The sequence below is a fragment of the Camelus dromedarius genome, chromosome X, assembly GCF_036321535.1.
Source record: "Camelus dromedarius isolate mCamDro1 chromosome X, mCamDro1.pat, whole genome shotgun sequence".
Classification (NCBI taxonomy): domain Eukaryota; kingdom Metazoa; phylum Chordata; class Mammalia; order Artiodactyla; family Camelidae; genus Camelus; species Camelus dromedarius.
In genome coordinates this window covers 3,984,722-4,008,835 of record NC_087472.1, presented here as the reverse complement: position 1 = coordinate 4,008,835, position 24,114 = coordinate 3,984,722, and the positions used below count along the sequence as shown (strand labels likewise).

The 24,114-nt window shown below is 52.1% G+C and overlaps 2 protein-coding genes across 8 annotated transcripts in view; one reads left to right on the top strand and one right to left on the bottom strand.

The window, feature by feature from the left end:
• Positions 1–12,044, top strand: part of MTMR1 (myotubularin related protein 1) — a 61,679-nt gene extending 49,635 nt beyond the window's left edge. For all 5 annotated transcript variants that reach the window (XM_031446526.2, XM_064483305.1, XM_031446528.2 and 2 more), the window contains 3 exons: positions 2,949–3,062; positions 6,803–6,979; positions 9,831–12,044. In XM_031446526.2, the coding sequence (XP_031302386.2) occupies positions 2,949–3,062; positions 6,803–6,979; positions 9,831–9,992 (453 nt within the window). In that variant the 3' untranslated portion in view covers positions 9,993–12,044. The remainder of the gene's footprint in view (positions 1–2,948; positions 3,063–6,802; positions 6,980–9,830) is intronic.
• A 985-nt stretch (positions 12,045–13,029) lies between these two features.
• CD99L2 (CD99 molecule like 2) overlaps positions 13,030–24,114 on the bottom strand; it is a 94,816-nt gene continuing 83,731 nt past the window's right edge. For 2 of the 3 annotated variants that reach the window (XM_031446216.2, XM_064483307.1), the window contains exons 6-10: positions 22,339–22,377; positions 21,739–21,858; positions 18,002–18,019; positions 16,518–16,583; positions 13,030–15,396 (exon numbers count right to left, since the gene is read on the bottom strand). In XM_031446216.2, coding sequence (XP_031302076.2) covers positions 15,332–15,396; positions 16,518–16,583; positions 18,002–18,019; positions 21,739–21,858; positions 22,339–22,377 — 308 coding nt within the window. In that variant the 3' untranslated portion in view covers positions 13,030–15,331. The remainder of the gene's footprint in view (positions 15,397–16,517; positions 16,584–18,001; positions 18,020–21,738; positions 21,859–22,338; positions 22,378–24,114) is intronic. The other variant, XM_064483308.1, reaches the window with a different exon arrangement.

The window sequence follows — 24,114 nt, the reverse complement described above, 5'->3', positions numbered from 1 at the left end:
TTATTGAATTTTAATAAAGTGAGGGGTTTAGGTTAGAATATTTCAGATGCCTCTTACAGCTTTAAGACTGCCTATGAAATGTGTATAATTAATTTCTTTTAAAATAACATTGTTAATGCATTTAAAGGAGACACTCTGAAGATCAGTCTATCAATTAAGTCACAAGTGAATGAGATATGTAGCTTGTTAGAAAAGATGCGTTCATGTGACCGGATTAACTTATTTTTAGGTTGCCTACTGCTAAATGAAGTCAGCTACATCAGTGCAAAGTTGTTAGAAATCTCACAATGAAATGAACTAGTCTGTGCAGAAAATGATATAAAAGGAACTAAGGGGAAAAGTAATTGAGTGACTAGAGAAGAGTCTCAAAGACACTCTACAATAACTCCAGTTTAACAGACTTTTTGCCCTTTCAGATAGGTTTAATATTTGTTGATATTTTTGTCCCTCAAGAGGTGCAGACTTTCATTATGGATTTCTGTGGGGTTTTTGACACCATATTTTTGAAGTATATGGTATAGTTTCCAGGAGAAGAGGCCAAAATAAACTGTGAATCAGAGACTTAATCTTTTATTTGTATTACTCTAGTGGTTGCTACTTCCTGTGATGAAATGTTGCCTGAGTTGAGTTTAATGCCACCGTGCCCTGTGGATGTGAATAGCATCCTGACCTGGCATGAGCGGATGGAGCCCTTGTGTTCTGGTGGTGTGGGTGCTGATGGGCTTGGGCTGACCCCGCCCCTCCCCCGACCTCCCATACCTGCTGCCGACTTGGCGAGAATAAGGCTTGTAGTCAGAGGCAATAGAACCTCCAACCAAGCTTCCAGATGCCGAATGCAGGCTCAGGGTTAGGGATAGAGACTCATATGGCTTCAAAAATGTATTAATAATAGAAGCTTTGCTGTCCTGTTAGTAAATGTGTATTTTTAAATGTTTGAATATAAAATGTAGACCTTCCATTTCTAGCCTTGATTTAATAAAGTTTCAGTATACATAAATTTTGTATTTTTGCTTAGAGTTCACAAGTTTCATGGTGCCAGTGATTTATAAATAGAGCATAACTAAGCTGCATAGAAAAATATTGGGAAAAAAGGATATAATGTACTTGAACTTTTAAAAGATAGCCATTTGGAACATGGGGCCATGGTCAGAATTGCAAGGGGCAATCTTAAAGGCTCTGAGAGAGGATTAACCAGTAGCTAGCTTTAGCATTTCAGCCAGATTTAGTTGATTTAATTCATCATTGATTTAGTTCCTCTAAGAACAAGGACGTTAGTGAGACCCACCACCGCAGCTAGTTTCCAGGGGTTTCTGGAGAAGTGGTATTCCCATGGGGCTCCTTGGACGAAAGCTGTGTGTTTCTCTGAGAGCGATCCTTAAGGCAGAAAGAGCGGCAAGTCTTCACCTTGGGCAGCTGAGCAGAGTTCCTGACATGGCCTAGTCTAATAGCCTGGGGAGGAGAGGAACAACTGTGGGGGGCGGGGGGGGGGGGTTGGACAGCCCTGCATTGACCATTGTTTCTAGCTGAGAAGCTAGTCTCTGGTCTAGTAAAGTGATAAAGGTAAACTTACAAAATAAACTTTCTATACATGACTCGTCATTCTAGAGAGACAGGATTAGCTGTGATAGTGTGCAAGCATCTCTGATTAGGAATAGGTCTTTAAGCTGTCAAATAAAGATGTGCTGGATAGTTCTTTTGGTTTTGTTCTAATTGGCTTGGCTTAATTGACTAGGTAATGAACATTTCACTATGTTTTCAGTTAGAATTCTGGTGCATGGTAGGCTCCCAGTACATGCCTGCCACTGGGATTGTTATTATCATTTCCAGATTGTCTCCTCATGGTTACTAAATGGCAGCTACCCGGTGAAACCTCCTGGCAATGGCAGTTCTTCACTCGAATTCTGCTAAACTCCGTTAAGAATTACCTAAGACAGGTGGGAGGGTCTAGCTGAATGGTAGAGTGCATGCTTGGCATGTACAAGGTCCTGTGTTCAATCCCCAGTACCTCCATTAAAATAAAGAAACAAACCTAATTACCCCCCAAAAAAGGAACTAAAAATAAATAAAGCTAAAACAATGATCAAATTATTGATAGGAAAATAAATAAAATAAAATGACTTTTAAAAAACAAAAAATTACCTAAAACAGCATTTGAGAAGATCATGCGGTTTTCTTCCTTATTCTGTTAATATAGTGAATTACAGTAATAGACTTTTTTTTGTGAAGATCAAATCTTAAACCAGCCTTGTATTCCTGAGACAAGCCCCGCTTGGTCATGTGGTGTTGCCCCTCTTACATATTGCCAGGTTCAATGTGCTTATATATTGGTAAGAATTTGGGGAATGTATATTCATGGAGTTGTCTCTGTGGAGAGGTTTTTAATTTTGAGTTATTTCTTTAATAGATAAAGACTTTTTATTTCTTCTTGAGTCACTATATGCATGGGCTGTACCTAGGAACCCCCTCCCTCCTCCATGATGCAGAATGTGCCTCCAGGGCCTCCGAGTCGAAAGTTGGGCCAATAGTAGGACTTGTCCCATTTGTTTCCCTTCTGGGGCAGGCGCGGCATCATGGTCCCGTGCCACTGCCTGTTGCCAATGTCTGAAAACAGCTGTTTCATACATTTTGTGTATGTTTCAGGCCGAAGGGTGAATGTAGGCTCTGTTCCACCATCATGGCGAGGAGCGGAAGCTCTGTAAGCTTTCTTAGGCATAAAAAGTTCAACAGTTCTGGTTGTTTCAGGTTGTTTCTCAGCCAGATCTATAAGCTTGGACTGGAAACTATCGATAATAAAGTTCTATGTGGACTCAATTTTCCTTTTAATCTTTTAACTATATTCCAAGTTGTAGTTTAGCTGTCTTTCATATACACACACATACACAAATTAGTACTAGTTTGTTTTGGAAATTTAACCTTAAAATTAAACCTTCTTTCTTTCTCCATTTAAGTTTCCTTCAGCATTCGAGTTTAATGAACTATTCTTGATTACAATTTTGGATCACCTTTATAGCTGTCTCTTTGGGACTTTCTTGTGCAACTGTGAGCAGCAGCGACTCAAAGAGGTAAGTGTCTCCCGCTTGCCCCATTGCTCAGGTGCCTTTCCACAAAGTGGCATGGTGGAAGCAAGACTGATGGAGAGGGGCCTTGGGTCTCGCCCCGCTGCTGTCTGTACTTGGAGTGGTGGCACTAAATGCCCTCCCAGGGGCCACCAGCCCCAGCACGTGTCTAATCTTCAGGCGATTTGAAGAAAGCCCCTGGCTTTCTGGGTGCTGGGGCGCCGCCAGCCTGCAGCTCCCTGAGGCCTCTAGGCTCACTGCTAGAGGCCAGACCCCTCAACCCCCAAATGACCCGGTTCTGCAGTCACTCTCTGTGCTGACGGGGAGATGGTACTAGGAGACCTTGGAAAATGATGCTTTCAGATGAGCCCCAGCTCTCTCTGGGTTCCAAGCTAAAGTCCCTTTTCCATCAGACTGGTAAAGCTGCAGCTACCAAGCTTCTCAGAGTTATATTTACCTCTTCCTTTTCTCCTCACTTTGGGATAAAAGACAGAAATGATCAAAAGTGAGGAAGCACTGGGAGAAGACAGCTTAAAGAATGTCATCCGGTTCATAGAAAAGGACTTCTGCCTGCAGGCGAAGCGAAGGGAGCTAGGACAGGAGGGAGAAAACTGCAGCCCCCAGCGCAGCTCCCTCCCTCCTGGCTGCCTCCCCTCCGCGGACCACGCCCTCATTCCGTGCCCTCCCCGCCTCGCTGGCCTTCCCTGCTCAGTAACTTCCCTTGAACTCCTCTAAACTTGGAGTTGACTGGGCCCAGTCCTGCGTCCTCTTCTTGCCCCAAACTCTGTTCTCTCTGTAGGTGATTTCGTCTGTCTTGGATCTACATGCCATCCTTCTGTTCCTTCCCTGCTCTTTTGCATTTCACTAAATGGCACCTCTGCCCAGCAGGATGCTAAGGTCATACAGAGGGGCCATCTTGATTACTCCTTTGCCCTCACCCCAGCTGCCCCGTTCAGCCCATCAGTGCGTACTGCTAGCCCTGTCCCCAGGGTAGATTGTTAGCCTGGCCACGTCTTGCTGCTCCAAGCCTTGTTGAAGCCGCCCCACCGCTAGTCTCACACCTGGACTAAGGCAGCTGCCCAGAAACGAGCTTTGTTCGCTCCCTGCATTTCTGACCTCCAGCCATCCACTCTAAGTGTAGCAACCAGGGTGGCGTTCCTGAACTGCAGTCTCATCATGGGCCTCTCTTCGGTTTAAAACCTCCCCGTAGCTTCCCACTGTGATCAGGATAAAGACCACCTTCCCGTGGGCCCAGTGTGACGGGCCCTGTTAAACCCTTAAAAAGAAAAAATTTAAAAGAGTGAATTTTATGGTATGTGACTTATCTCAGTAAAGTTTTTTTTTTAATCAGCCACAGAAGAGTGAAGTTCATATGTTGAGTTTAAATCTTTATGGTCTTATTTTTTTTTTAATCAAAATGTACTCTAAAAAATAAGCTCCCTTGAGATAAAATTTACAAACTACAATTAACCCCTTTAAATTGGAAAGTTTAGTGTTTTTTAGTATATTCAGAGTGTGCAACCATCACCACCATCTAATTTCATAAAATGTTCATCACCCCAAAAGAAAACCCATGCCCATCAGCAGTCCCTCCCCGTCCTCTCCCCCAGCCCCTGGCAGCCGCTAGTCTCCTTTCCTTCCCCGGGGCTTCACCTGTTCTGGACAATGCATATGAATGCACTTGTCTTCCTGCGAAGGGCATATTGCACGCAGCAGAATGTTTTCCAGGCTCACCCATGTTTAGCATGCACCAGTACTTCAGTTTTTATGGCTGAGTAACAGTCCATTGTATGGAGAGACCACATTTTGCTTATCCACTCATCAGCTGATGGACTTTCAGGTGGTTTCCACTTTTGGCTCTAAGAATACCTCGACTGTGAACATTCACATACAGGATTTTCTGTGCTTTCATTTCTCTTGCGTAGATACCTAGAAATAGAATTGCTGGGTCATATGGTAGCTCTATGTATAACCTTTGAGGAACCACCAGACTATTTTCCAAAGCAGTTACAACATTTTACATTTTCATCAGCAGTGTCTGAGGGTCTCATTTTCTTCACACCTTTGTAGACACTTGGTGTCTTTTTGATTCTAGCCATCCCTGTGGATGTGAGGTCGTGTCTCATTGTGATTCTGATGTGCGTTTTTCCCTGATGACTAATGATGTTGAACATCTTTCCATGTGCTTGTCTGGCCATCTGTATGTGTCTGTGGACAAATGTTCCTTCACATCCTTTGCCCATTTTTATTTGGGTTATCTGTCTTTGTATTATTGAGCTTGTAAGAGTTCCTTATGTATTCTTTATGTGTATAAGTCTCTTATTAGACGTGATTTGCAAAAATTTTCTCCCATTCTGTGCATTGTCTTTTCATTTTTTTAAAAAAAAATTATGGAAAATTTTATTCCAGTAATCTTGTAAAGTTATGTGAATTGGATAATTTCTTCTTTTTTCTTTTTGGATGGTGTCATTTGAAACACACAAGTCTTTAATTTTGATGAATCCAACTTACCTGTTTTGTTGTTGTTGTTGTTTGTGCTTTTGGTGTCATAGCTAAGAAACCACTGCCTAACCCAGGGTCATGACGATTTAAGCCAGTGTTTTCTTCTAATAGTTTTTACAGTTTTAGCTCTTACATTTAGGCCTATGAACCATTTTGAGTGACTTTTTCTATATAGCAAGGTAAGGGTTCAACTTCATTTTTTTGCAGGCGGTTATCTAGTTGTCTCAGCAGTGTGTTGAAAAGACTCTTTCCCCCACTGAATTTTCTTGGCATCCTTGTTGAAAATCAGTTGACTATAAATGTGGAGGTTCATTTTTGTGGTCTCTGTTCCACTGATGGACGTGCCGGTCCATCCTATGCCAGTACCACCTGCACTGATTATTGCTTTGTAGTAAGTTTGGAAACTGGGAAGTGTGAGACTTCCAGATTTGTTCTTTTCTCCAAGATTCTTTTGGCTATTTGGGGTTCCTTAAATTATTGCTGGTGTTTCTCTATGAATACAAAATATAAACTACGAAAAAGTGCTAATTGAATTTCCTGTGTCTAGATAACTTGTGAGGAAGCCAGCTGGCTCGGGAGCAGCAGAATGGTAGAAACACTTCTGGCCTCACCATTTCCTCGTTTTGACTTTGTCACCGTACTTGATCCATGTTTAATGTTTATCTGCCCCATCGTGCCTGTGGGCTTGGGTATTTTCATTCCAATGAGCAGTGCAAATAGTTAGTGTTTCTAAATTGTGTCCTATAAAATTGGGAGGTGGGGCTCTAGGATTTAATGACATATTCTCTATTTAAGGCTTCTCCAGCCTGCCACAGCACACTTTCCCCCCAGATAGCCATGACTTTCAAGTGAAAGGAATCTTATCTGTAAATTCTTCCTATAGTGCCTAATATTAAGGGTCACACAAGCAACCTGCAAACAAGAATAAAAAATGTATTTCTTACATACGGGCCCCATCATCCTGGGATTGTTAGAAAGTTCTCATTCTGCCTTCACACAGACACCGTCACCAGATATTACCTAACTCAGCAATATGTTTTTCCAGGCCAGTAACCAGTGTGTTTTCGGGTCTTCCCCAGCACGAGGCCATGCGTGCAGAGGGATGGGGTGGGGCTCTGTCAAGGTTCCTGAATTTTTATCATTTGAACTCAATTAATTATTCAGGTCCTTTTCAATATGTGATACAAATTCTTGGGGGTGGCAAGAGACTTGAATTTAATTCAGTGCATTTGCTTGCTTTTCAGGATGTATATACGAAGACTATATCTTTGTGGTCTTACATCAATAGCCAGCTTGATGAATTTTCTAATCCCTTCTTTGTGAATTATGAAAACCACGTCCTGTATCCTGTTGCTAGTCTGAGTCACTTGGAATTATGGGTAAACTATTATGTGCGATGGAATCCACGAATGAGGCCTCAGGTATCTTTTTGTTTGTCTTCTCAAAAGAGCGTATCTTTCTGTCCAGGTGACGATGGTGTTGTAGAAATGTGTGCATCCTACATATGAACATATACTGAAGGCCCTCTGCCCTCGCCTCTCAGGGCTGGGTCCTTTGCGTTCGTGTTCCAGCAGGTGCCTTCCAGCACCAAGCCAGGTGCTGTTTGCTGGGTTAGAGTTACAGATCTTAGCACCTCTGTCTTCTGCTGCTGAAGGTAGACAGATGACAAAGTGTTAGAAGTTACTGCATTTGATTCTTCGTCCTTCCGATGACTCTGTGACAGTTTATAGACTCTGATATCACAATAGAGAGAGGGTGCGTGCCGAGTCACAGAGCAGGCACCCCCTTGAAGAGGGGTTCAGGTTTCCCTATCCCTGCCACCCCTTTTCACTGTAACATTTTCTGAGATTGAAAAAATAGTACAGAACAGTGCATGGCCGGGCCAGAGCCAAGTTATAGTCACCCTGGGTGTCCAGTGGCTGAGCTCAGGTCCCACCGAGGTGAGGTACTCCCCGAACCCTCTGCTGTCCCTGGTTCTGCCCTAGTCCCCAAGCTCTTCCACACAGGTGGCCAGGGTGTGGTCAGAGTCGGTGGGGAGAACCATGGAGGCAGCCCTCACCTCTGAGGCCAGATGGCTTTCTGCTGAGGTTTCTTTTCTCCCCTCCCCTCCCCCTCCCCTCCCCTCCCTCCCCCTCCCTCCCCCTCCCCTCCCCTTCCCTTTTCAGTTGAATATTCTCAGGATTTAAGGGCATGTTACCCAGGCCTCGTTTGACCTCATCACTTCTGTCGGCTGCAGATGTGCAGTGCTGCCTTTCCCCTCCGCCCTTCTCCCCCTCAGTCCTTCCTCTCACTCGGGGCCTCCACAGTCTCCCCAGGCAGGGTTCGTCTGTCTCCGTCTGCTCAGGCTTCTGTAACGAAGTCCCCCAGACAGGGGGCTGCAACAACAGAAACGCACTGCTGCCCAGCCTGGAGACCAGAGGTCCAGGGTCAAGATGTGGGCAGGGCGGGCTCCTTCTGAGGGCCGAGAGGGCAGGGTCTGGTCCGGGCCTCTCTCCTGGGCCGGTAGACACCGTCTTGTCCCTGCATCACTTCGTCTTCCCTCTGTGTGTGTGTGTGTCCAGTTTCCCCCTTTTCATAAGGACACCAGTCAGACCGGATTAGGGCCCACCCTGAGGACCTCACTTTAACTTCAGCACCTCTGTAAAGCCCCTACTTCCGAGAAAGGTCACCTTCTGTGGTGCTGGGGCTGAGGACTTCAACCGATGCATTTGGGGCGTGGGGGACACAGTTACACAATAACAGCCCCCAAGCGCCACTAACCACGGGCAGGACCCAACTGTTCGTGTCCTGTCAGCCTCCGTGGTGCTGGTTATCGAGCCCCCTAGTGTGTGGAGACACCCAGCTGTCCGCCCGTCCGACCCTGTCCCCTCCTCATCTCTGGTCGTTCACTCTAGGCTCTCATCTCTCTCCCATCTGTCTCCTACCTTCCCTCTTCCCTCCACTGGGGCTGGTCACCGCTGGCACCGGGTGGGATGACTCCCAGTCTTCAGGGGAGGTAATGATGAAACACACAGGCCTGGCGGGAGTGGAGAGGTGCCGAAAGGCCCCACACCCATTGCAAGTCCTCTTCCAGCCGGTCCCTGTAGGATGAAGTCCAGCACGTGAGTGAAAGGGGGGGGGAGAGTGTCTCCGGCAGAAGGGACAGAGGATACATGGCATCTTCTAAAATATGGAAGGTTCTAGAATGCAGGAGGGGAGTAGAGGCAGGACCTGGTGAGAAGTGAGCAGGAGAAGCAGGCTGAGGTCAGACCATACAGGGCCTCGAGGCCAAGGTCAGGATCTCACCTTGAGGGCAGCAGGAAGAAGCCACCGGAGGGTGTTTGGTGAGCATCCCATGGCCCGGCCGAGGCTCAGGAACCAGGCCTGCGGCCGCTGTATGCTGCCTGGACTGGGGTCAGAGGGAAGCAGGAGGCGCTCCGCAGACCCACCGCCCGTGCCGCCTTTGCCCCTCAGCTGGCGACTTCCCTCCCTGGTCTGCCTCGAGCCATGAGGGAAACACCAGGTCTGGGATCTCTGGGCCCCTGCAGGTGTGGAGAACAGCTTGTTTGCTAAGTGCAGATGTGGGTGCCATGACCAGAACAGTCAGACTAGGGAGGTGGCCCCTGTGCCCCAGGAAAACCCTTCTCATTTGCTTCTGGCTCACCCCCATTGGTCGGCTTAGGAATTGGGGTGAGGCGTTGTCGGCGGATGCTTCGTGAAGTGGGGAGGTGCAGTGCCCGGGGGCTCCCCCTCTTCCAGCACGGCCCTCTCCAGGGGCTTCTGTCCCCTCCTGATCTGGTTGATGAAAACGAACGCTAGTTCAAGTGCTAGAAAGTGTTGAGGCAACAGACATATTTTCAGTCCGCAGTGCTGTTTATAAAAATGCAGAAACACAGGGGTGATGGAGGTGGGGGGCTTTCCCTGTAAATGCTGCTCGGTGGCAGGGAAGCACTGCTCTCATTTCCCACAGTCCTGGCTCCTTTCCAAGTCTGCATGGGTAGCCTCGGCTGATGCTCAGGTGGCAGGTTCACCCAGGCCTCCTTTTCCCCTCCGGGGACCTGGCCCAGCAGGGAAGGCAAGCAGAACCAGGGAGGCCACCCCATGGTGGCAGCTGAAGGCCCTGGCTCGTGGGGGAGGGGCCCGGTGCACCTGGCTGTAGTTCGGTCAGAGACTGAGGAGCCTTTGGGTGCACAGGCGTCCTGACTGTGAGCTCGGGGTGAACCGAAGCATCTAGATGCCGAGGCTGTTTGGGGAAGGACCAGCACACTGACGCCGCCCTCTCTGTCCCTGCAGATGCCCATCCACCAGAACCTCAAGGAGCTGCTGGCTGTCCGGGCGGAGCTGCAGAAGAGGGTGGAGGACCTGCAGCGGGAGGTGGCCACGCGCGCCTCGTCCTCATCGGAGCGGGGCTCCTCGCCTTCGCACTCAGCCACGCCTGTGCACACCTCGGTCTGACGGCCGCGGGCCCTGGCCCAGGCGGGGACTGCAGCGGCTGGACCTGTGAGCCTGTCTTTTCCGATTAGGCCCCGCGACCATTTGTGTGCTAGGTGACAGCAGCGCCCATGGTCAGCAGTGCTGCTGTGTTGTAAACACCCCACTTCCCTCCTGTCAGCGCTTTCTCGGGGCAGCTGTCTGTCCCGTTGACCCTGTGACCCGACGGTCCACGGTCCCAGCGCGTGGGAGACACTCAGGTGAGCGGTACGCAGTGCTGAGGTTCAAGGTGGTACATCCTCGTGAAAAACCCACCCCATTCCCTTAAAGACCACGTTGCCAGCCACGTGGCTCCTTTCGGCTCTTAGCTAACTAGAAGTGTTTCAAAATGCACTGGTGGGGAAGACAGACCGTTGCCATCTTTCCTACAGTGCTCTTCACGCCAGGGGTCCTCCTGTACCAATTACTGTTGTGTACATATAAGGTATTTTTAAAGAAGAGAAACATGCCTTTATTTTCCTATGTCCTTTTTTATGTTCAGACTAGTCACCCAAGCTGGTACCTGCTGCACTGGACTGGGTGAGGAATTTTCAAACAGAGCTCACGCTGTTATGTGGTACATTTGAAGCACGATTTGAATCTAGTCATTTAAGGCCACATGTTCTGCCCTCCCCTGCCTCCTGAGGCGGCACGGGTGTTCCTGGTAGTGCTGCAGTGTCCCCGGGGCTGGCACAGTGGAGGCTGGGCACAGCCTCCCCGGGGCCCCATCACTCCTGAGCTGCCCGACCCTGCAGCCTGCCACTCCCCCCGCTGACAGCTGTATCAAAGCCAGCCTGCTCTCTGCCTGTCTGAAATACTAGTTCTCCTTTTATCAAGATCCCTTCAACTCAGATTATTCCTGTGATTGCATGTCGATATTTTAAAGCAACTACTGCGCCGTGGCTTCAGATGCCAAAAGCAGAGCCCTTGCTTCTCTCGGTTTTCTCATCTCACGGCTCAGGCCTCTCCTCCCCGTGTTGCACCTTCACTCACTGACTTTGGGCCCTGGGACCATCAGTCTGGGCAGGAATTAATTTACCATCAACTGGCCCATCCACTAGCGCTGGGGCTCTGAGCTGCTGCAGAATCTCGCACATTTGCTCCAGGCTCCAGCAGGCCCCGCCCTCCTTGGGCCACGCCCACTTCAGCCAGCCCCTGGGACCTCCACTGCGGTGGGAGTTAACCTTGCCTTTAGAGTGGGGGCAGGCAGAAGCTCATGGGGCTCACAACTGCATTGTAACACGTGGTTGGTTTCAAATTACTGGATGCTACCCAAAGTCCTACATGTTGACCTTATTTTTGAAAACATTCTTAAAGGTTTTTTACACTCAAATACTTAACAGAATAGATGTTTTTTCAACTTGGAACCTTCTGATTCTTACAGAAAATTATCTGGTATCCGTAAGGTATCAAATATTTATTCAAGGTAATTTAATAACCGAAAATGAATTCATTTTTATCATCTGGGGGATTTGTTTCTAAGGCGTGGTTTAATTGATGTTAGCTTTTGATTTAGGCTTCCAACATAGCCGAAACCTTGTTTATCAATGGATAAACTGGATTAGTCATTGATTACTGAGTTTTTAGATGGGGACGGCTCTCACTTTCTCCCCAGGGATAGCACATAATCTCTCAGCTGCACTGACTCTTAAACTTGCTGTGGCCTGAAGACTGCTTTTCACAGAACCAGAGAAGCAGACTCGGGCTTATTCTTTCCAAGGTCAACTAGCCTGGGACTGGGCTGTCCTACCTCCCCTCCCCCATGTATTGGGCCCTAGGAGGACCCCAAAACCCCCATTCCATTTGAGAGCAGCACAACAGATCACTTTCCATTGTTCCTAGCACAGAACTGTTTCTAAAACAACTTAAAGTATAGTTTTGTTACCTAAGCAGTTTTTTTTTTTCAGTTTTATTTAAGTGTACTAGAATGTAAAACCTTTACAGGTCAGATTTTTAAAGACTGGTACAGTATCATATTTGCCTCATCTGATGCACTGTATTTCAATCTGTAATTAAAATGTTTGCCCTGTGGTCTCATTTTTTTGTTGTCTTAAGCATTTTGGTGATTTTTCCCTTGGGGAAAGTTAGTAAACATTCAATACATGTTATATGACACAGTTAGTGTACATAAAGTGCCTTTCCATGATTTAACTCATTTACTAAGTCGTAAATGTAGCTTATCATAAGACTTGAGTGCTGTGTCTGAAATGGGTAGCTACTCTGATTTTAAAAATCTGAAATGCCCCGGACCTTAACCTTGAGAAAATGCTGAAGACTCAAGGAAAGGCTGGACACCCCTGAGAGTCAGAGGCCACCCTGAGGTGGCAGGGCTGGCTTTCCAGGCCATGCATCCTAGAGCTTAAATGGGACAGATATCTGAGAAGCCATGGGGTCCCCACCTAGAGTCTGCAGAGGGTGTGCTGGCCTCCACAGGGGCTGTAAAGGCCGGGGTGAGACCACGCCACCCCCCTGGTGTCACCTGTCTTCTAAGGCCTGGCGTCCCTGTCCTCACACAGCAGTCACTGCAGCTGAGGGCCCCGCAGCAACACCCTGGTGGCAAGGCTGGGAGACTCACGTGGTGCCATTTTACCACAAGGCTGGAGTGGCACAGCCCTCCCAGTGGCCCTGCCCTCATGCTGTCTTTTCAGCTGGCCTGGCGCACAGCCCACTTGAGCCTCAGCGGGCCCCCTGCACGCACGGCCTTGAGTGCCCGGCTCAGCTTCCTTGGCCTGAGATGACTGCACGTCACCAGAGTCGACCCTGGACACGGGCTTTCTTTGAAGAAGACAGAGCAGTGGGCTTAGGAGTCGTGAGTGGGAACTTGCCTCTGCCCGCCCTGCCCCTGCGACATCGTTGTCGGCAGGGCGCCAAGAAGCCTGACACTAAGCCGCTGGTCAAGAGGGGACTTGGAGAACCCTGACCTTGAGAAATGCCTTTGGCTGGGAGGAGGGGAATGAGGTCGGCTCCGTAGAATTCAGAAAAAATAGCATCCCTTGACAAAGCGAGTGCCTTCACACGGTCAGAATACAGGGATCTGGTAGGTTCCATTTTGTTTAATGCAAACGTGAGACAGCTTACAATTCATACTTAAACACACATAAAGCACATAAAAAGTACAGGGGATTCTGAGATCAGCCTCCCATCTCCCCTAACTCACAGAACTACCTGGTACCCCCAACCCAGTGGCCAAGGCAGTGGGCCTGGCCCCACTCTGGGTGCCATGGTGGGAGGGCATCCCACCCGCTAAGCTGCCCTGCCTCCTTCCTCCACTGGCTCAGTTATTGTCAACGCTGAGCCCCACCCCCCAACCCCAGCCAGTTAGGCTAGTGGCGATGGACACTGCATTCGGCCTTTCTAGCGCCCTGTCTCTGCGAACACCTGGGAAGGCCCAAGCCGGCCAGTGCAGCGTTCGGGTTGACACAGTTACGAGAGCCCCATGGCATCTGCCCGTGTCAGCGCCCCACCCCTAGGCCCAGAGCTCTGCAAGTGGGTGGCTGAGTGATCTCCGAGGCCTGTCCCTTCACTAGGCACAGAGATAGACAGGGAAGAGCAAAATGGGTCTCTCAACCAGAGTCAGCGCCGCTGAGAACATGGATTGACAGCTAGGATTTCAGGGGCTTCGCCATCAGCCAGCCTCGCGGTGGCAGTTAGAGAAGTATCTCACTGCTCACCTAAGTGCTGCCTCGCTTCCTCTCACATGCCTCGGGACGGCTCTGAGCAGCCCTCCTGACGTGCCGACCTCCTGCGCGCTGCCCGGCTTCCTCCCGACTCCGTTACTCAGGACACGGGCCCTCCCTGGGCCCTGAGCTCCCCCTTAGGTGACAGCAGGCTGCAAGGGTGGGGGTATTGGCCCTCGCCATCCTTGAGAGAGACCAGCCTGGCCTACGAGGGCGGGGGCATACCGGAAACAGGCAAACCTCACAATGTCCCCGCTGGTCCTTTCCTGGGGCACGGGGTGCGGTGGGGCACGATTTCCTTCCTCCAGGGCACCGTGCAGAGGTGTCTCCTTGGTGCTCCGCACCCCTGGCCACATGCTACCCAGCCTGTCTGGCAGGGCCCACAGACACGCTCTACATAACACAGACACACGAGGCAGGCACTACGCACCCTGCGGGGTCTGTTCAGACTTCAGCCGTTTCCCTAGGAAGTCGGAAGTGCCTCATCCCAGCTCCATGGAACGTGTAGGGCTGTCTGTGCCGCACGTGAAGCGGTGTAAACAGGACCCCGCCTTCTTGCTGACTGGTTATCAGTAGACGGGGGCTCCAGACTCCAGCTCAGACCCTGACAGCAGAGCCCCCAGGATCAGGACCACATGTGGGCTGGACAAGTGTTTCCAGAAGGCAGCTCAGCTCCAGCCCAAACCAGGCAGCTCCAGGCCAGTTCCAGTGCCCACAGGCTCCCACGCGCTCTTCATCAGAGGAGGACAGGTCACTGGAGACTTCCTAAGTCAGGTGTATTTCCCAAACCAAGCGAACGTCCCTTTTCCCTCTCCCCGCTGCATACATCTCTAAGTAAACAACGGGCATGCTTCAGGCTTTGATGCTCGCCCAAAGTGGTATCGGGCACTTTTGCTATCAAAACAAGAACACGCATGGGGTGGGGTACGCCCCTCCGCAGTATAAGAGTCATCTCCACGTCACGAATGAGTCCTCGAAACTCATCATGTCAGCCTGGAGACCACGCCTAGTCCCCTGGAATCAGATGGGAATTAGGCCTGAGAGCCACAGCTCTCTACATGTCCAGAAGATTCCTGAACTCTCAGGGCAGGGTACCGTGACATGCATGTTTGTACTTAAATAAATGACAAGCCACCACACGGGCCAGCTCTGTAGAAGCCCAGGTGCATAAGGGCTGGAGCTGGAGAGAAGGATGGAAATAAAGACACGCCCAGGTGTGATGTGTGCGTGGTGGTACCTGCTGTGCAGTGGCTGGCTCCTCGCAGGGGCTCCAGGTGACTCAGGCACCAGCTGGGCCCCTGCCGACAGCTCTTTGCTCTCGGCCAGGACTGCCTCTGGGCAGAAACCTGCCCAGTGAGTCAGTGCGGTGTAGAGGAGTCACACTGCCCTGGGCTCAAACTCCTGTCCAGCAGCAGAAGCGTCCTCTGGGCCCCCGCCCTCCCCAGCTCACTGAGACCTGGGGACGGGGTGGCTTTGGGGAGTCAGCGACTCTGCGGCTCCTGAAGCTGGCAGGGGCACAGGAACCAAACTCACAAACACCAGAGCTCATCTGGAAAACTGAGAACGACAAGAAGCCAATGACATCAAAGGAGCAGTGTGGCAGCTGGGGGTCCAAATGAAGCCAGAAGCAGGGCGCAGCGCGCGCCCTCAGATCCGGGGCGGCTCGGGCGGCGGCGGCTCCGCGGACTGCGTCTGCAGCGCCGAGTATGTCACTAGGAAGAGGAGATGCCCGTTAGCAGGGGGTCATCCCCAGCCCGCACCAGGGATAACGCAGATAGCTGAGGCCCTCCGGGAACAGAAACCTGGCTCCCTGGCTGTTTGTCCTGGACAACTCGCCTCTGGCGCCCGCTCCACACCCTGGAGATGAGGACAAGGCGGACAGACCCTGGAACGAGCTCAGCCTCCAGTTCCTCATCTGTGAAGCGGGAATGCTCCTGGCGGAGTTGCTGGGAGGAGGATTTTCAATAAAGCAACTCAACACAGTACCTAGCCTGTGGGAGACGCTCACACAAAGGTGGCCAAGAGTTTTAAAAACTTTTAAAGTTTTTTTATTTAAAAATTTTAAAGTTTATTTTTAATCAAAAAAATTATGAATGTTCCTATAGAGTCGATTTCCTCATGTTTTACATCCAGGGCGGCGCTCCCGCATGCCATACGGCCCTGAGTGAGCGCGCGCAAACCCTCCCCCCCCCCCATCGCAGGCTGCGCTGCCTGCCGACAGGCCTGTGCCTCCTGCTGCTGCCTGTAGCTCCAAGCAGACCAGGGCACCGTCGCCCTGGCCGCACCCTCCCCAGCCTCGACTGATGAAAGCCAGCTGGCTCCCCTTCTCCACAGGAAGCCTTTCCTGACCGCCTCACTGGGGCCACACGCTCTGCCTGCCTTGAGAGGTTGGGCACTCCAGGCTGGCAACCTGACCCTAGGCAGACAGTGCTCCATCACCACAGAAGAGGGCGGGGAGGCCAGGGGAGGCGGGGCTAGGGGCTCCCATAATAGGGTCCGTGTTTTAGCCAACTTCCCTATTGCCTCTGGCAATTTTCTAATCGCAAGGTCCCAGGTCTAGTTGTAAAGATTTCCCACAGCTCCGTCAGCACCTGTCTGAGGTGCGTCTCTTTCCGCTGACAGGGAGCAGAGGGGCTCAGGCTCAGGGACCCAAGGGCAGATGGCCCTGACTGGGGCCGCTGCATCCCTGGTATCATGAAGCTGGAGTCTGGCTGGTCCGGGCAGAGTACAGGGACCCCTGGCTGGAAATTCTAGGAACAGGCACCTCTGCACTTCCCTGCTGCTCAGGGCTGGGCCCACGGGCTAGGAGGCTTCAGCCAAGGCCAGTCCTCACCTTGGGGCTCCTCACACACGACGGCTTCCAGGTGCTCCCCCTTCACATAGTCCGCGTTCAGACCCTCTGCAGAAGGCAAAGGGTGGAGTTAGTGGCTGACACAGAACCAGAGGGTCCCTGGGCATGATGGAGAACTCCTGACCAAGCCTCCATGACGCTGAAAAAGTCCAACTCCCTTAACGACCTCAGACCCCTGCACCCTGGGCCCCCTAAATGTCCTCATCCCCTCATCTGGGTGAAGGGCGGCTGGGAATGGCCTGCCTGGCCCAGGAGTTCTCATCATCGTCCTCAGAAATGCTGGGAGGCAAAGGCCCCTGACGTCCCATCCCCATTGGGAGGGTGCCACCATGTGGGAGACTGTGGGCCACCCAGCAGCTTTGCCCAGCAGAGGGGACACCTGATGACAGGGCTTAACACAACCCATGGGTCCACGTGATGGCCCAGGGGCCAGGGAGGTGGAGAGGGGGCCAAGCACCATGTGAATGACTGATGGAGGCGGGGCGGACGGCTGGGTGGGCTCCCTGCAGAGATGCCAGCGACCCCCCCCCCCCCCCCGCACAGAGGCCGGCCGGCCCCTCCAGGCACGGGAGGTGGCGCCGTCCCTGCGCAGTGTGGAGGGCCCAGGGCCCGCTGCTAGCTGCTCTAGTCCACTTAGTTACTTGGGCTTTCTCCCCACCAACGTGTGAGAGGGACCGGGGACTTTACAAGCATCCTCTATCTGCCAGCACTCAGGCCCCTGACTGGTACCATGCTGGACACCAAGGCCAGCGCTCACAGCTCAGAGTGGACCCTGCCCCTGCTGCTGCTTAGGGACAGTCGAGTCCACATCTTATCCTCAGAGAAGCCAGAGACTAGAAACCCCGTCAGAGCCCAGGTCCTTGGCGGGGAGAATTGAGCCATGGTTCTAACAAGCCAAATGATGGAGCAGGTACCAGCATATGTCACCCTGCCACCCCCGGTCGCATTCAGGCTCCTTGCACAGAAAAGGACGCCTGCCTGCCCTGGTGCTTGCAGGGCTCAAAATGGATACCAGATGGGCCCAGGAAAAATGCAGGTATTGCTCATTGGCAGGGCAGGATGGGCGAAGGAGTTGGTGGAAGATGCTCCCTGGTGATGGGCAGGGACCAGGAGATGTGCCCTGAGCCTTCTGATCACTGCCCAGCTGCCATGTGCTGGACTATCTAATGCCCGCGGGCCGCCCTCTGGTTGCTCCTCAGGGATGACCGCCAACAGGCATCTGAGTTCCGGTCAGGATCTCCACCCCTGCCCCAGCATCCCTGAAACGCAGCTGCACCCAGCCTCCCACACGTGTCAGGGAGAACTAAAGATGGTTGGGGTCGCAGCCAAGTTGGTGAGTGCCTGGGAAGGGGATGGGGTGGAGAGTGGCGAGAAGGAACAAGAGCGGAGGGGAGAGGAGGGGTGGACAATGAAGTGTAGAGGCCAAAGCAGAAGAGGAAAATGAGTAAGTCAAAGCACGTCGTTACCTTGACCTTCTGCTGCATCTGAAGGCAAGACACAAAGCTTAGGAGCCTGGAGCAAGAACACAGCCCCCAACAGCAAACCGCGTGGGCTTTCCGCACGACATGCTGCTGACCCTTGGCACTGAGGGCAGAAACAGGGGAAGCAGACGGTCCCCAAGGCCAGGACCCCTTTGGTGGCAGCAGAGACCAGAAGCCCCTGAGCACCACGGCGGGGTCAGCCCTCCCAGCAGCCACGTGCCGTCCCCCAGGCCCTCCCTGTGTGCCGGGTGCAGAAGCCGTTTCTGCTCTACCTTCCCTGACTTCCCGTGGGGGTGGCTTGGCAGAAAGGGTGAGGATGGGAAGTCCCAACTCCCAGCTTCTCTGGGGCTTAGCCACCGCACAAACATCACAGTGCTCCTCCTGATTCCAGCCCGACCTAGGTGCCTGGGACACATCAGTGGATGAAGGACACACAGTTCCCCAGGAGCTGACAGTCCAGAGACAGGGGACGGGGTGGCAGTCACAGACACGGAAACCAACAAGCCCGATCGGCCCCAGATGGGCTCTGCACCGGGCGGCCCCCAGGCTGGGAGGGTGGTGCCCCAGGCCCAAAGGATGAGGGCAGCTCGGTGAGGGGAGAGGACAGCAGAGAGGATGATGGGGAGAGCAGAGCATGCTCAAGGAAGTGAGAGTGGCTGTGGAGAAAGGCTTCTGGGGATGGGCAGGGACCAGGAGACCACAGGTGGGGAGGAGAAGGGATATGGTTGGAGCCAAACCATGAAGGGCTTTGGACATCAAGCTCAGGGTCCAGACCACGACCTGGAGAGCAGTGGGGAGCCTGGGAGGGCCACGCAGAGCCATCCCTGTGTATTTTAAGTGGGCCCCTCTGGCTGCTCAGAGCAGGGAGAACCATGGGGGAGACTGAGGCAGGCAGGAGGCTGATGGAACAGTCTAGGCGGAGGGGCAAGAAGACCTGGCCCTAGACAGGCAGGATCAGGGCACTGGTGATGGAGAGCGTGGCCCTAGAGCAGAGCTACCCACGTCCCCCAGGAGTGGGGACCCCACTGACATGAGGTAGGGGCTGGGAGGACCCAGGAGGGCTGGCGGAATTGGTGAGAAGAGGCCACAGACGCAGGAGCAGACACAACTTACAAATTTGGAAGAAAATGCTGGTAGCACAGGGGGAGGATACAGAAGAAAGGGGGATCTTTTTCAAATGTGGGGGATATGCCACACTTTGGTTCCCATCTAAGTGAACTGGGGGTGATGACAGTTCTTGCCGAGTGTTCTGGTGAGGGACTCAAGACAGTGTGGGTTCAGCAGTGACAGTGACATCACTGACAGACCGAAGGGAAAGGCCTGGGAAGCCTACCCTCGGATGGAGCGGAGGACCGGGAGAGGCTGTGGGAGCACTCGTCAGCCCTGCCAGCACGCTGGCCCTCCCGGCCCGCAGCCCCACCGCCGCCGGCCCAGCAACACCCTCACCTTGAGGCCGCCCCCAGAGGGAGAGGTCACTTCCACACCCTCCAGCCTTCCAGCTGTTGGCAACGCCCCTCCTTTTTGGTTTACTCTCTCCCAAACAGCATTTAAATTGCTCAACAATTTCTACCCAGGCCTTCATGTTCTCATACTTTATTGGGCTTGGCCTGCTAATCCAATTTGCAAAACCTCACACCTGTTTGTTTTAGGAAACAAGTGTGAAAATAATGTACTTTCATTTCACCTTCCTGCCCCCCCCCCACCCCGCCACAGAGACAAACAGATCCGACCCAGACGTCTCCTTCTTTCCCTTGGAAATCCACCTCTTTTCCCCTCCCCACTCCTACTTCCTGGCACCCTTCCTGGATTCATCGCTTCCCATGTGGAGCCAGTTCCTTCAACAATCCCCTCTGCCTCGACTTCCTCATCCATTAACTGACGGTGCCCATCGCGGCTGCAGCCCAGGGCTGTGGGGGCGCTCGGGGCGGGGCGGCGCATTCCGCGCTGGGCAGTGTTGGGCAGCGGTGCAGCGGGCAGGGATTTGACGACCGTGGCTTGCACTTGTCTCACTGTTCAGGTATCAGTGCTGAACTGGGGTGAATGGCAGCCCTCAAAGGATGTGTCCTCATCCTCATCTTTGGAACCTGTGGATGTGACCTTATTTGGGAAAAGGGTCTTTGCAGATGTGACTAAGTTAAGGATCTCAAGACGAGATCATCCCAGACTAGGGTGGACCCTAAATCCAAAGACAGGTGCCCTTTGAAAAGAGACAGAAAGTGACACAGAGGAAAAGGCCATGTGAAGATACAGGCAGAAACTGGAGTGATGTGGCCATAATCCAAGGGATGCTTGGGGCCAGCAAAAGCTGAAGGGGGCCGGGAAGGATCCTCCCCTAGAGCCTCCAGAAGGAAGCAGTGCTGCGAACACCCTGCTCTTGGACTTCCAGGCCTCCAGAACTGCGAGAGAACAAATTTGTTGTCTTAAGCCACTCGGTTTCCTTGCTTTGAGCTGGGGCAAGTGAGCGCTCTAAGGACGATCCAGCCTGCAGCTCTGCACTCCTGACTCTGCCTGCCTGCACCATTCGACAGCCAAGCTTTTGGATGCACAGTGGGCGGACAGGACCTCAGGCCAGGCAGCCATGAACAGTTGTGCAGGTTGTGCACCGAGATGTATAATGGTATCCCTGGAGCACAGCCTAAGGAGCTGCACGTGGCAGCCCTGGTCACAAATACTGTCCAAGAGTAAAACCAGCAAACGTGATGGCCTGCTGATAAACTAGCTGGAGACTTCAGCAGTAGCCACATGCAAAGCATTCTGGGACCCAAATCAGTTTCCTGGGAAGCTCAGCTCTGGGCTAGAATTAAGGGCAGAAGCCAGAACCAGTGAGGGCACAGGAAGCCTCACAGAGGATGGCACTGAGGTGCAGGAAAGAGGAAAACTATGGCCAGGTCAGGCTCTCTCACCTGAACTAAAAAAATCCGCCCGTCTTCAACTCAAGACACTCAACAAACAGCAACACCAGTGCTGTGCTTATAAAACACCGAGTATGGCCTTGTTCACCCTCAACAGCATCCCCATGGGGCTTCCCTGACACGGGGCGTCCACCACAGACTCCTAAGACAGATTCCATCTGTAATTACTCAATTTACACACCACATATAGACTCACCACTACAGCATCCAGTGAAAGCGACCTGTTACAAAGCTAGCGTGGAAAGGCAGTGGGCGGGGGGTGAGGCATTCCTGCTCATTTGAAACAATTCATGATCCCACATATTTTAAGGTTCTCTGGCTCGGGCAGTGACTCCCTGGGATCTGAGGGGGATGAGAGTGCTGCCTGCCGGGTCTCAGAGATCCCGGAGTTTCCTGCCTTCCACTCCCCAGGACACTGGTAGCAGGAGAGGGTTCCCTTGGGCGAGATCCAAAGCCACATGGAAACCCAGGGAGAAGCCCAGAGGTCACCTGGGCTGCTGGAAGCTGGAACCCTTGGAAGATCCAGGTCATTGGGTCCAGCCCCATCCTCTCTTCCAGGCTGGTTGACACTTCAGTTCTGCCCACATCTGTCCCCAAGGGTTTTGAAAAGTGCAGCTCCACCTCCGCCTCATCCTGGCAAGTCTGCCAGGGAGGGGGCTCGGGCAGGCTGTGGAAGGGACCTGAATCTTAACCTGCTTGGGTTCTGCCCCTTTCTGTCTAAAGCCCTTGCCCCTTGGTCCACATCCAGGAGTCAGGGGATGAAACCACCGTGGGCACGGCCACAAGCAGCTGCAGGGCAGATCCACTTACGCTGAATGCTGAAGCAGAACTTCTTCTGCTGGTACGAGATGTAGCTGGAGACGGCGCCGATCAGGGCCATGGCCAGAGCGCTGGCAACGCCAGCAATGGTGCCCGTCTCAGCCGACTTTCCTGGGCGGAAGCGGGGGGGGGGGGCAATGCAGAGGTGAGGTCAAGCTGATGGCACCCCGAGGATCAGCTCAGACACCTGGTTCTCCCCCAGCCACCGAGCTGAACTTGTCCAAATACCTGTGACCCCCAAACCAATGTAAGAGGCTGATGCCACTTATATCTAAGGTAGTAAGAGGACATGGTGCTCTCTGGGATTTGCCAAGTGCTTCTCATTTTCCATAAGCATTTCCATTTCGAATACCTGGAAAGGTGGCCGTGGAAGGGGTGCAGCCCCTCCCTATGTGGGACCCAAACAGGCCAGTGGGCTTCCTGTGAGGCCACCTCCCCGGGATCCAGAGATTCACGCTTAATTCCTTCAAGTGGCAGCATTTGTCTGCTGTTGGCCTCACGGTTCTCTACCAGAAACACACAGGGAAGGGTTGGGAAGGCTGGCACTGTCCCCTAGTGGTTTCCAGCAGAACCCTCGGGACTCAAACTCACCGGAATCAGAGCTGTCATCGCTGTCATACCGGCCATCACCTGCAGAAAGGACAAAAGCACTGAGTCTCCGCTGTGACCACCAGCTCAGGGTCAGGACGGACAGCTCCTTCCCGACGCTGATTCCACTTCTGCCACAGGCTCCAGCCAGCACGCCCCCTGCGGGCTCTCCCTGCCTGTAGCAAGACCTGCTTCCTTACGCCCGTCACCCACCAAACCCTGGCTGCCAGGTGGAACTTTTTATTCCTGAAAGGACAGTGGCTCTGCACCGAGAATGTGTTATATCCTTGGTTTTCACGCGTGGCCCTCCGTCGAATCTCCGCAATCCCCTGGGGCAGGTGCAAAGCATCCCCCATCTAGGCGTGCAGGTGAGGGACTGGCCGGCAGGTGGCGGAGCTGAGCCCAGCCCCCAGGCCAGCCGACTCAGAGTGATAACGCTGTGTGTCCCATGTATCTACTGCCTCCTGTAAGAAGTGTATTGTTTATCTGATGACAGAAACGTGGTTATATAAGGCTTCATTTAATAAAAAGGATGAAAGACTAGCATAAAAATAGTTCATCATCCCACCACCCGTAGAGATTTACAGTTCATATTTCAATTGCCTTTAGTCCTGTGCCTGGCCCTTCACGTGCTTTTCTGCAAATCCAGATGCTTCTGTTCATGTCACTCTGGTACACAGATAGTGCCCTTCCGAGACGCTACAGGATTAAGTGATCATCAAGTATTTGCTAAGGCCTTCCACTTCCAGCTTGGCGTCTAGTTTGAGTTGTTCTTGGAACATAAACCAATGCAGGCTGACAATCTCTTATCTAGTTCTTTTGAAATTCAAAAGGGCCTGAAATATCAGAGATGGAGAACAGATTAGCGGTTGACAGGGGTTAGGGAGTGTGAAGGAGGGGAATTTGTCTGTGATTAAAAAGGGAAAACAGGAAGGATCTTTATGGTGATAGAACTGGGGTTTTTTTCTTGACAGTGGTAGTGGTCACATGAACCTACACACGTGGTAAAATTTCATAGAACTAAACACACTCTCACACACACACGCTGCCCAGACAGCAGCTCCATGACAAGCTACTGGTGCCGTTTAAGGACATTAATTAGCCTGGAACACTCCCTTCTTCTCAGGACATAATGTTCATTAATGGAGAGAGACTCTGTTCCCAGAGCCCAGGGATCTTCGGAGAAGCCGCTCTCGGATGCGGGAGGCAATGACCTCTGACATCTCCTTCACAATCAAAGAGTCTGGTGGAGATGTAGGGGCTGCTGCTAACAGGGAGAGGCTGTGGATGTGTGGGCGCAGGGGGTATATGAGAACTCTCTTATGATGTGCTCAATTTTGCTGCAAACCTAAAATTGCTCTAAAAAATAAAGTCTATTTTAAAAAGAAAAGAGTCTTGGGGGAGAAAATGAGGTTTGCTATGTTCCCACCTGGGGCTGAATCCTTGAGTTAAATGCATTTTATAGACAGCCCTGATTGGAAATGAATGGTTATTTATAAAACAAGGAACACTGGCATTTTCAAAAACACAATCACCACTGCTAGAGAAAGCAGAGCAGAAAGGAGGACGTGAGTCACCAGTGCGTTAACATGTCGGCAGCAAGGTCACCTCTGAGGACATGGCGTCCTGCTGCACCAGCCCAGCACTGGGCCCTTCCGCTCTGCCGGGGATGGCCGTTGCCAAGGGTAGCGGTGAGCCCCCTCACCAGCATCGTCTGCTGACGTGTTCACGTCGCTAGATTTCCAGATAGGTCTGAGCAACTCAACCCATACTTTCTTT